Source organism: Panthera onca, chromosome A1 (genome assembly GCF_046562875.1).
Source record: "Panthera onca isolate mPanOnc1 chromosome A1, mPanOnc1 haplotype 2, whole genome shotgun sequence".
NCBI lineage: Eukaryota > Metazoa > Chordata > Mammalia > Carnivora > Felidae > Panthera > Panthera onca.
The window spans coordinates 107,007,203-107,020,193 of NC_138339.1; the positions used below are offsets into that span (position 1 = coordinate 107,007,203).

At 36.3% G+C, this 12,991-nt stretch overlaps 1 protein-coding gene across 3 annotated transcripts in view; it reads left to right on the forward strand.

Moving 5' to 3' along the window:
* ADAMTS6 (ADAM metallopeptidase with thrombospondin type 1 motif 6) overlaps positions 1-12,991 on the forward strand; it is a 297,458-nt gene that overhangs the window by 251,779 nt on the left and 32,688 nt on the right. For all 3 annotated transcript variants that reach the window (XR_013556624.1, XM_060635672.3, XM_078449396.2), the window contains one exon: positions 6,754-6,883. Coding sequence is in view for 2 of the 3 variants with exons in the window: in XM_060635672.3 (XP_060491655.1) it covers positions 6,754-6,883 (130 nt within the window). In the remaining variant the exon portion in view is untranslated. The remainder of the gene's footprint in view (positions 1-6,753; positions 6,884-12,991) is intronic.

The following is a 12,991-nucleotide window of genomic DNA, read 5'->3' on the forward strand; positions in this document are numbered from 1 at the left end:
GTGAGACAGAGCATGAGTGGGGGAAGGGCAGAGAGAGAGGGAGGCAACAGAATCTGAAGCAGGCTCCAGGCTCTGAACTGTTAGTACAGAGCCTGACTTGGGGCTCAAACCCACGAACTGCAAGATCACGACCTGAGCCAAAGTTGGCGCTTAAGACTGAGCCACCCACGTGCCCCTTTTCTCTAAAATTTGTAATAAAATATCAAAAAAAATCCTACGGATCACAGAGATTTCTTTTTAGTATAACATGAGTCAGTTCTTCATAGGAAGCTTGCCTGTCACAAGTTTCTATTTCTAGTTAGTGTTCTGCCTCCTGACATGTCTGCCCCTTCCGATGTGTATGTCTACTGGTAAGAACTCAAGCACTGAAGCAAGACTACACAAATAAAGGAATCTAACAAATGCCTGTTTTCCAGACTTAATATTCTGTAGAATATGGGGCAGAGTGGACCTAAAAGGGAATAAAATTAAACAATTGAATTGGAGACGAAGAAAAGAGGAGACAATTTTCGTAGAATTTTGGATGTGGAGCAAACATTAGAAATGACCTAATTTGATAGTCTCATTTTACAAAGGAGAGTGAAAACTTGCTTTAGGTTATTTCCCTAAACTACTTAGAACTCACAAATAGGTATAATAAGAAGATAAAGTGAAAAGGGACAAAATTATAGACCTGTGGCTATGAAAAGAGTGCTTAATATCAGTGAAGATCAGAGGAAGAGAAATCAGACAACAATATAACAAAATAGGGAGGCTGTAAAACTAACACTATTAGACCTGAAAATGCATTATTTTATTAGATAAGGTATATTCCATAATATAATTATATTGGTTCTTGCCTTATTCTCCCCATTTTAATGTAATCTCATTGAAGTCAAGACTTGTCCCTTGACTAATTTGCCCTCCTATGATAATGAAAAACCATGCCTTAGACATAGTAGGAATTTGGTGTGTTAAGTTAGACACTTTCCATAGAAGAAATTACTGTTAATAACTAATGAATAGTAGAAATTCGCTCCAGGGATAGTATGATTTCAAATAAATGCAGTATGTGTATCCCCTACCCTACCTTACCATCACTAAACACTGTTACTGTAGAAAAATACAATATTTTAGGGGCATCTGACTGGCTCAGTGGGTAGAGCATGTGACCCTTGATCTCGGGATTGTGAGTTCAAGCCCCATGTTGGATGTGGAGATTACTTGAAAATAAAATCTTTCAAAGAAAAATATAATATTTTAGAGTTGTGTGCTTTTTTTTTTTTTTTCCTGAATAATCCTGTATTTCCCTGGAACATCTAGTCTTGCTTCAGACAGAAGGAAAAGATGAGAAAGGAAGCCTATGAAAAATAAAAACTGGCAGGAAGAACTTCAGAAGGAGAAAGCATATGGGTGGAACTGATTGGTACCCTGGGTGTCAACTGTTAGATCAAGGCAGGTAGGCTTTACTCTGCCCTGCAAATGCTTGTGTCTGGCCAATAGTCACAGATTCCATCAGTGAGAGGCAGAGCAGAGAGACTTTTTTCCCCTGGTGCTTGTTGTTCTTTGGATGCTATCTACAGTGAAGATTTAGATTCAATTAATATTGCTGGCCATGTGTTGTGTATATTATGGTATACAGTATTGTCTTGGTTGCTAGCTACTTTATAGATGCTGTGGTTAAGTAAATTACTGCCTTAGCCACCAGCCACATTTGTAGTATAAGCTCTAACTTTTTAACATCCCCCCACCCCCTTCCTCTTCAGAAAACTGTTTCTTGGGTTGATATGATGAGTTATGCCACTAGGTTAGATTATCTAGATGTTGGTTAGCCTCTCAATCCCAAGGATACATTTATACCTCTCTTTCCATTATTGACTCATTCACATACGGTTATAGATTGCTCACTTACTGAGTGGGCTAGATCTGGAATGTTGAGTCTTAAGAGTAGATTTGAAAAGACCTAGAAAATCTTTCTGCTGCCTTTAACCTCCCCCATTTATTTCTTAGTGTACCACATGTCATTCTTTCAAGTGAAATTCAGGCAGTAATTTATGTGCATTGAATGCCCACCTCTCTACTTTTAAAATGATCAACTGTTCTGTGAAAGGCAATATATTTCCAAATATTGTTACAAAGGAGTTTACAAAATTATTTAATTCTCTAAAAGAAGATCTAGATGGGATATGAGAACATTGAGCAGCTTATAAGGGGAATAGAGAAAGGATTGAAAAGGAGGCGAGGAAATTGAGAGGCACTATGGTCTCTTTACTCAGGATTGGCCCTAGGAATGTAGCTGCTGAGCCCAAGACCCTATGTTCTTCAGTTGAACTATCAACATCTCCTAGAGTAAGCACAGTGGATAAAAGATTCCATCCAGGACTCACTTGCAGTTTACTGGACTTCGTGATCATTTTCCTGGGGTATATGCTATTTCAAAATACTAAAAACCATTTCCTGATATATAGCTAGAGCAGTGATTAATTTGGGTATTCCTTCCTCTCACTGGACAAGAGAACCTTTGGTAGGAAAATAGATTATCTGTAATTTTTAACTGTCGGCTAAAAATTAAATATTAAATATAAGACCTGATAAATTTAAACTTACAGACTAAATTAAGGGTTATGTTTCCCTGTTAAGAACCTTCATGTTGGGGGGTGCCTGGGTGGCTCAGTTGGTTGAGCTCCCGACTTCATGATCTCATGTTTTGTGAGTTCATGCCCCGCATCAGGCTCTCTGCTGTCAGTAGAGAGCCCACTTTGGATCCTCTGTCCCCTTGCTCTCTGCTCCTCCCCTGCTCATGCTCTCTCTCTCTCTCAAAAATAAATAAAACATTAAAAAAACGAAGAACCATCATATTTTATTCTTTGATAAGCAAAATAAATATCTATATATAGGATACACCCATTTTAGAGAGTTTGAAGTAAATATGTATTGATAATGGCATCTTTGTTTTTAAATTTTATGATATGAAAACATTAATTTTTTAAGCATGGAAGAGGGGTGACATTAAATTAAAAAATAGGTATAGAATTTGCATGCCAGTAACTTTAGATGTGTAAAAATAAAATGCAATTAGTGTAGTTTTAAATTTGACCAATTAAATTCTGCAGATCATCTGCATACTCCAGGGATGTGGACGCTAAGTCACTAGAATTTGTTTTTAATTGGACATATACTGACTAGTCATGTGGACATTTAATGTTTTTGCTTATAAACTATAAGTCCTTAGATTTGAAAACACAGTAACTTTGTGTAACTGGATGTAATTATTCCCAACAGGATTTAAATCAACTCCTTAGCAGTGTTTTACAGATTACTTCACGTAAAAAAATTTTTTTTAATGTTTATTTATTTTTGAGAGAGGGAGAGATACAGAGTGTAAGCTGGGTAGGGGCAGAGAGAGGGAAACACAGAATTTGAAGCAGGCTCCAGGCTCTGAGCTGTCAGGACAGAGCCTGACACAAGGCTCGAAATAACAGAACGCGAGATCATGACCTGAGCTGAAGTGGGATGCTTAACCGTCCCACTTCCGGGGACGGTTATTTCCACGTGATCTGTATTTTCTGTTTTCTACACCTAAAGGCTGCATTTCCCTTAGTCCCAAAGTGTGTGTTTCAAAATCCATCCTAAATTAGGTACATTGGTTTAGAATTTTCCTATTGCTACTGATTTAAAAAAGAAAGAAAGAAAAAAAAAAAGATCTCTGAATCTGCCAAGTGTGGGGTTAAAGGTTGGAAGGGGATTTTTATGCTGTTGGAGAAAGATAGGTCAGCTTAGTCAGAAGATTTGGAATAGATTACTGGTATAGTCAGTTCTTGAGTGTGAAATACCACACTGTCTAATAGAACATTTTAGAAGAAAATAAAAGATAAATGCAAGGAAAGATGCATCTTCATGAAACAGAGTAATTTCAGCTGTTTATTCAAGGACTTTAATTTTTACTTCATAAAAAATAGTGTTCTGAACTCATGAACCTGAAGTGAACCCCACAATACCCTAATTCTTGGTCTTTAAGAAGTCTGGAAGGCATGACCAAAATTAAGTCAATTTGTAATTGTTAGCACTTAGTTCAATATCTCTTAAGAAGCACAGTTCCTTATACTTAGTAACTATTCTCTGTTGAATGAGTGAATGAATGAATGCATGAATGAATGACCTATCAACCACATTTAACTGGCGTGTTTAGTATGTGTACTATGTAATTTTAAACGAATTACTGGATCCCACCAAAGTGCAAAATAGCCTTAAAAATAAAGATCCAGAACAAAGATATGAGACTGTGGATATTTTTTATTTTGTTGTTTGTGGTTTGTTTCTTTTCCACATTTTCAACAATTAATGTTATATAGTTAAGTTTTTTCAAGAAACATACTTGGCTAGAATGTATCTTAAGATCAAACATAAATTTCACCTATAATAACGAATGTCTCAACCTGTGATTCAAATTGCAGAGGCCTTTCTTTTACATTAATGGCTACTTTTAAAAACTAATATAATTATAACCACACAACATTTCTAGGCTTAACTTAAAGGAAGTAGAATTTTTTCTTAACCTGTAGAAACTGAATTGATGTTTCTGGCACTGATGCAGAGTAACAGTTCCATTTGGTAGTGTTGAAAACGTTTATTCTTTTCTGAAAACCAGCCAAGGTATTAAATTGAATGACAACTTTCTTGTTGCAAATCAGATTTTTTTTTATTATTACACATAATTATCAAAGTTGGGTAAAGTTGTTTAAGTCCTCCGTGTAAGTGGGTGGTTTGAGTCCCCCCTCTCCAAGTATAATCATATTTGAATGACTTTGAAAAAAATAACCATGATGACTTATAAAAATAATCCCCACTCTTCCTGATAGGAACAACATATTGAACTGGGTGGAAGAACTGTGGCAATTGGAAGTTGACCCTATGACTAATGGTGGAGATTTCTGTCTAGGTGGGTCACATGGACTTAGTTATCTGCCCACTGGAATGACACAATGGGGAGCTAGCTGATGAATATTGTGGAACATCTGTGAATGGATCACAGCTATGCCTGACGTGAATCATTCCTCCCTCAAAAATCTAAAGTTTAATAGTTAAGAAATTCCAAACTGTTGTCACATAAACTGAGATTTGGCCTATTCTAGGAGTTAGGAGGGAATGAATACAGTACATATTCTAAGACATTTTGCCAGTAAGTTGTTGGCTATGTTTTAGGCCCCTAAATTTAGGAAAACCTAAAAAAAAAAACCTACTGAAAGAGATTAGTAAGAGCCTTGGGTCACTGCAAACAGTAAAATATACCTTTTTCAACTGCTCACCACCATCACGGAGGGTATAGTACTTGGTAATTTTCCTGATCAGAGACATAGATTTCCCTATCGTGTTTAGTTAGAAGTTTGAATTGCATGATGCCTGAGGCACCTCCACCTGCAAAATTTCCACGACTTTTAAAGGGATCTTGGGGCAAGTATTTGGTGTATGACTCTTCAGGTGACAATTTCCTTCAGTGAATGATCTTATTTCACATTGATTTCCCTAATTTGAGATTAAAGTCTTTTCTTCAGGGTGCTATTAAAAGCAACTGGAAAAAAAAATAAAGGCAAAACTGTAGGTTCATGTGGGTCTGGCTAGGTGTGAAGCTGTGGTTTCCTGGATATATTGCTAATGCTGTTTTTTACAACTCTTTGCGGGTAATTTAGCTTACCTGGTTATAGAGAAGAGGTCGGGGAGTCGGGAATAGTTTATGCTTTTATTTCCAATTCCAGGAGTAACCTGCGACCTCTGTATGATCTGAAATATATAGCATTGTTTTTAGTTTTACTTTTTCTCTGGTATCTTGGTATACCTAGCTTTGCTTCTTTAGATTCTTCGACACTAAAGAGAAAATGAGACTGCATAAGGTCTACTCACCAGGGATGTTTACAAATAAGATTGTGTCTGTGTGTGTCTTTGTATTTTGTGAATTGTGAGCAAGTTGTGGTGGATATCTTTGCCAATAAATAATAAACACATACTTAGAATTTTACAGTTTTATAATGAGAGTGTTTTTAGCTGTGACAAACAGGTCACATAGACTAATAATCTAAGATAATAATCTACTGAGTTACTATTTCAAGGAATATATATATATCTGTTTGACAATGGTGTAATCAACAGGGGGCCAGCTCTGTTAAAGCAAACAGACTAATGGGTTGGAGTGAAAAAGGGGCCCACTGCAATCTCTAAATTCTAGACTTTGTGGGCTTTTAGAGAAATAAAACTATAAGTGGAAGAAAAAGAATGAAATGTGTGAATGTGATGTGTTCCTCACAAAGACTAAATTGATGGGATTTGTCCTATAAAATATCAAAAAGTAAATTTGTCCCTATTGCTTTATTTTTAAATAGATGTACAGCCATTGTTTTGCATTGAAATGTATATTCATACATTTTATCTGATTATATTTTGGGAAAATGAAGTTGGGGGGGATTTGTTTTTGTTCTTTTTTTTTAAGGAAAGCACGAAGAAGAATATACAAATGGGAATATTAATTGTTTACAATTGCCAATAGTTTCTTTTCTGAACTTGAAAACAGTTATGTTTCTAAATATGAGAACAATAATTTTGCCTAAAATTGCAGTATAATGACCAGGACTTCTCTCCTTTTTAGAGAAGCAGTGAAGTGTTTCTGGAACAGATAAGACAGCAGCGATCCAGTGAGGTTGATTCCCCAGAGGAAAGCTATGCATACCTAACTTATTGGAAAGTAAACTACTCTTCAATTAATGATGTCCTCCTTTTCTCAAGGTGTCCAAAGACAGGAGGCAGTCTGTAAAAGATTGGACGACAACTCTATTGTCCAGAACAATTACTGTGACCCTGACAGTAAGCCACCTGAAAATCAAAGAGCCTGCAACACTGAGCCCTGCCCACCTGAGTAAGTAAGAGTAAGAAATGAGAATTATTTTTTTTAAGTGCAAAGAGAAAAGCATTAGCTACTCATATTTGGAAACATATTCATATGTTATGAAAAGGGGAGAAAACATCACAGAGGGTAGATTTTGATATCCCTTTCACTGAGCTAAGATTTCTATCTATCCATAGGTTTCAGTTATTAATCCTTAAAAGCAGGAACTTCAGTAGGTTGATCTGGCACAGTGCTAGAAATTATCATGTTTCATCAATTCTAAGGCACATATCTTTTCACATTTTAACATCTTGGAAATTGAGATTTATCTTGCAATTGATAGTGTGTTACTTACAATAAAAATCGTCATTATTTTTATCTTTCTTAATTTAGGTACATAGAATAATGGTATCTTAAATTCAATAAAACACATTAGATTGGTGTGCAGTCCTATCTTTTCCAGATATTTATCCTAAAGGCCTAAAGACTTTTTTTTTTAACGTTTAGTTTTGAGAGAGAGAGAGAGAGAGAGAGAGCGCGGACGTGCAATTGGGTGCATGAGTGGGGGAGGGGCAGAGAGAGAGAAGGGGGGTGCAGAGAGAGCCAGGGACAGAGGATCCCAAGTGGGCTGTGCCTTGACAGCAGCGATCCCAATGTGGGGCTGGAACTCATGAACAGTGAGATTATGACTTGAGCCGAAGTCGGATGCTCAACCAACTGAACCAACCAGCCGGCCCAAGACTCTTTTTTTAATGTTTATTTATTTATTTTGAGAGAGAGAGAGAGAGCAAGTAGGAGAGAGGCAGAGAGAGAATCCCAGGGCAGAGCCTGATGCAGGGCTCAAACTGTGAGATCATGACCTTAGCCGAAATCAAGATTCAGTTGCTTAATCAACTGAGCCACCCAAGTGCCCCTATACAGCATGCAACTCCTGATCTCAGGGTCATGAGTTCAAGCTCCACATTGGGTACAGAGATTACTTTAAAAAAAAAAAAAAAAAAAAAAAAAGGCAATGATTACATAAGAAAAGACAAAGCCACCCAGGCGCCCCAAAGATATTTGATTTTTTTTTAATGTTTATTTACTTTTGAGAGAGAGGGAGAAACAGCATGCAAGCAGGGAAGGGGCAGAGAGAGAGGGAGACACAGAATCCAAAGCAGGCTCTAGGCTCTGAGCTGTCAGCACACAGCCTGATGCGGGGCTCCAACCCACAAGATGAGATCATGACCTGAGCCAAGGTTGAACTCTTAACTGACTTGACCCACCCAGGCACACCTAAACACATTTGATTTTTAAAAATTTTTTCTCTTTTCTGCCAATTATTGTTATAAATTTAACTCAAAAGAAGTGGGGAAACTACACAAACTATAAAAACTGCTTAAAAACCATGGGCAAAATTTTTTCCCTTTCCATGTTTCTTATAACTTTCAACATTATTTTCATGTAATTGTGCTTCTCAACCCATCAAGTTACTTTCCTGACATTCAGGAATTTGAGTATTATGTTTGACATTTGATCGGCCTTTTAAGACGTCTGAGTGGTCCTGGTCACACCTGTTCTATTTTGGCTCCAGCTTTTTTATTTGTTTAGGCTTAAATGCTATTCGAACACCCCTTGAGATTTCAGTGGTTTGTCATTCCATCCCATGTATTGTGGGTTTAGATATTACATTGGAGTTGTTTATCTATCTACCTATGTATCTATCTATGTTATATATATAATATAGATCGATGTAATAACTATAATATATAATCTATATGATATATATTTATAGTTAGAGATAATTGACATTCAAATTAACATACATAATTAAAATTAAGTTTCCTTTCCTTTTGTAATTCTAAAATAAATTTATTTATTGAGGCACCTGGGTGGCTCACTTGGTTAAGCATCTGACTTTGATTTTGGGTTCAGGTCATGATCTCAGGTTTCTTGAGATTGAGCCCCTGCATTGGGCTCAGTGCTGACAGCACAGAGCCTACTTGGGATTGTCTCTCTCTTCCTCTCTCCCTGCCCTCCTCCCACCCCCCAGCTCCTATGCGTGCCCACACTCACTCTCTCTTGTGCACTTTCTCTTGTACACACTCTCTCTCCCAAAATAAATAAATAAATTTAAGTTATTTATTTTATAAGTTATTTATTAACTTCACTAAAGTTATATAATATTTTTTTTAAGTTTGGAGACAAGAGAATGGAATTGGAAAAAGAAAGATAAAGAGAATATGAAAAAAGAAAATTTAGGCCGACTTCTTTTCAGAAAGAGCTAAAGATATAAAGAGCTTAAAATATTACTCTTTCTTAGTCCATATTTTTCTTAGTTCCTTCTTAATTTCTTTTTTATTCCTTTGAATTGAGACTATGAAAAAGAAAATCTCAATTCTTCAGAATGGTTGTTGTATATCATAAAATTCCCAGTAGACCTTGGTATTCTAGAGATAAAAATCATTGAAAGACTAGTGAATTCAATAACACTTTTTAAAAATTTTGTTTGTTTTTTTGTTTATTAATTAATTAATTTATTTATTTATTTTGAGAGAGAGAGAGAGCAGGGGAGGGGCAGAAAGGGAGGAGAGAAAGAATCCCAAGCAGTCTCCACGCTGTCAGTGCAGAGCCCAACATAGGGGTTCAATCTCAAAAACTCTGAGATCATGACCTGAGCTGAAATCAAGAGTTGGATGCTTAACTGACTTAGCTACCCAGGCACCCACAACAATACTTTAAATGAGTATGGAATAAAGGAAAGAAGATGAGTTTTTTTTTTCAGATATGATGTAATAATCATATTTGTTTTTTGTTGTACATATTAAAGCATGAAAATTTTAGAACACAGGTAAGTAAAAATAAGAAAATTAAAAATACTTGTAATACTTAAACTACCACTGTTAATATTTTGATATATGTATATATTTCAGTCTTTTTTCTATGTTTACATTTTCTATGTTTATGTTTTTCTGTTGTTTATGTGTATAACAAAATGGTATGATATGATTTATGCTGCTTTGTAGTCAGTTTTCAACATATTTTGAACATTAAATATCTTCTAAAATATTCAGTAGATATGTCCCTGTTTACTTAAATTGGTTTTCCACTGTTGAATAACTTTGGCTGTGTCTTAGCTTTTGATCCCTTAACATACCACAGTATTAACATTTTTTGCTACTAAAACTTTGCTCTCTATAATTATGCTGTTATGTTAAATGAATGGGAATAGAATTCCTTGTTCAGATGGAAATATATTTTAGCCTTTGAAACATTGTCAGATTGTTCTCCAGAAATAATATATGAATGTATATTCCCAATAAGAGCATTTTAGAACATCATTTCCCTGAACTGCACAACACTGGATATTATTGTTTTAAAAACAATCTTTGATTATTTTATAGAGAAAAAAGCCTCGGTATCTAACTGTTGTTTTATTTTGTATTTCTTGAATTGCAGATAAGGATGAGCATTGAAAAATTATGTACGGTTGCCATTTGTATTACTTATTTTTGCTTTTCTGATCCATGGCCTATCCTATCCCATTTTTCTATTGAAGTGTTTCTCATTTTGTTACTGATTTCTAGTAACTCTTAATGTATTAAAGATATTTAGTCTTTTACCTTTGTTCCAAATATTTTATCTGAGTTTGTCATATGTTTTCCATATTTTTATGGTGCTGTTATCTATTTTTACTTATAGAAGTTTTAAAATATTACATAGAAAAGCTATCAAACTTTTATTTCTTTCATAGTTTAGGAAGGCCTCATCCACTCTAAGAATGTACTTTTAAAGTTTCTTTCAAAGTTTCTTTTTTAAAAAAAGTTTATATATTGTTTTGAAAGAGAGAGTACATGTGAGTGCAAGCAGTGGAGGAGCAGAGAGAGGGAGAGGGAGAGAGAATCCCAAGAAGGTTCCATGCTCAGAGTATAGTCCAATGCAGGGCTTGATGCCACGACCTTGGGATCATGACCTAAGCTGAAATCAAGACTTGGACCTCAACCAACTAAGTCACCCAGGCGCCCCTCTTCTTTATTTTAAATGTAAACTTTGGGGCACCTGGGTGGCTCAGTTGGTTAGGCGTCCGACTTCAGCTCAGGTCATGATCTCATGGTCTGTGAGTTTGAGCCCCACGTTGGGCTCTGTGCTGACAGCTCAGAGCCTGGAGTCTGTTTCGGATTCTGTGTCTCCCTCTCTCTTTGCCCCTCCCCTGCTCATGCTCTATCTCTGTCTAAAAAATAAATTAAAAAAAATTTTTTTAATTAAAAAAAATTAAATGTAAACTTTATTTGAAATATACTTGCCTATTTTGAGGAAAGGATCTGTATTTGTTTTCAAATTCCAAGTACCAGGGTACCTGCGTGGCTCAGTCAGTTAAGTGTCTGACTCTTGATTTTGGCTCAGGTTGTGATCTCAAGGTTTGTGAGATCAAGTCCCTGTGTTGGACTCTGAGCTGACATCAAAGAGCCTGCTTGGGATTCTCTCTCTGCCCCTCCTCCACTTGTGCACATGCATGTGTATGCTCACATGTGCACGTGCTCTCTTTCTCTCTCAAAATAAATAAATATTTTTAAAAATCTCAAATTCTGAATACTATTAATTTAACATCCTCAATGGTATTTTTTATGAGATTCAGTAAATTTATTTATATATTAATTTTTTAAAAGTTTATTTATTTTGAGAGAGAGAGAGAGAGAGCGCACGAGCAGGTGAGGGACAGAGAAAGGGGAAGAGAGAGAATCACAAGCAGGCTCCATGCTGTCAGTGCAGAGCCCAGTGTGGGGCTCAGTCTCACAAACCATGAGGTCATGACCTGAGTCTAAATCAAGAGTCAGACACTTAATCAACTGAGTCACCCAGGCACCCCGCTAAATGGTATTTTTTAAGTTTATTTATTTATTTTGAGAGGGACAGAGAGAGCATGATCTGGGGAGGGGCAGAGAGACAGAGAATCCCAAGCTGACTCTGCAGAGTCAGGACAGAGCCTGACATGGGTCTCGAGCTCACAAAACTATGAGATTATGACCTGAGCCAAAATCACGAGTTGGACTGACTGAGCCACCCAGGTGCCCCTAAATAGTATTTTTTTAAATGAGAAATTATCTTTTTAATAAAATGTTTCCAATGTCTTTTATTCATATTGAAGACTTTATAAGCAGGGTATGGAAAACTAGAGGGCAATAAGATTTATCTTTGTGTTTTATAAAAAAAAATGACAGGGGGCTAGGAAGAATAGATGAAAGATGCATTGGTAGAGAAATATTAATAGTGTTTATTTGGAAAAACTTAAAGGGTAGAGGAAACCTTGCTGGGAAAAATTAATGTGCTCATAGCAGCAACTCTTTTGTGAGAAAGAGTATAGTAATCAAGATGGTGAGGTGACCAGGGACAGGAAGAAAATAAGAATTCCAGAGGCACTGAGTGAACATGGTGGGATTCCTGACAAAGTCTTAAATAATTGGAAAAGGAAAAGGGAGGGGTTGATATTAAAGTCCATGACTGATAGGAAGCTAGTGCCCCAATCATGAGAAAAGGAAGTAATGCTGAGTTGGAATCCAAAGAGAATGGCCAAGAGTTCAGTTTTCACCATGCTATCTCTCTCTAGCAAGAATGTTTCTATATATGGCCTCCTGTGAAGAATTCTTGGATATTGAATATTATTCCTGTATGACACTTTAGTTTTTAAAGTTGTAAAAATCAGAGGGGTGAAAACAATAGAGTATTATACATTGTGATAATACTGTGACCATGAGTTAAGAAAACATTTTTTAAGCAACTGCAATGTGAAAGGCTCTATGCTTTCAGAAGAATGGCTCACTTGCCTGAGGACAATCTAATCGGATAAATATGTATGAAAATAACTCTAGTTAAGGATATGTTAAGTAAAAAAAAAGAATTTTTAACAAAAGTGCTAAAGGATGCTTGCACTGCGGAGAAATTTTTACTTGCAGGTTAGGTTTTATTTAAAATTGTTTTTAATGTTTATTTATTTTTGAGAGAGACAGACAGAGACAGAGTGCGAGCAGGGGAGGGGCGGAGAGACAGGGAGACACAGAATCCGAAGCAGGCTCCAGACCCTGAGCTCTCAGCACAGAGCCCGACGTGGGACTTGAACTCACAAACTGCGAGATCATGACCTGAGCCGAAGTCAGATGCTTA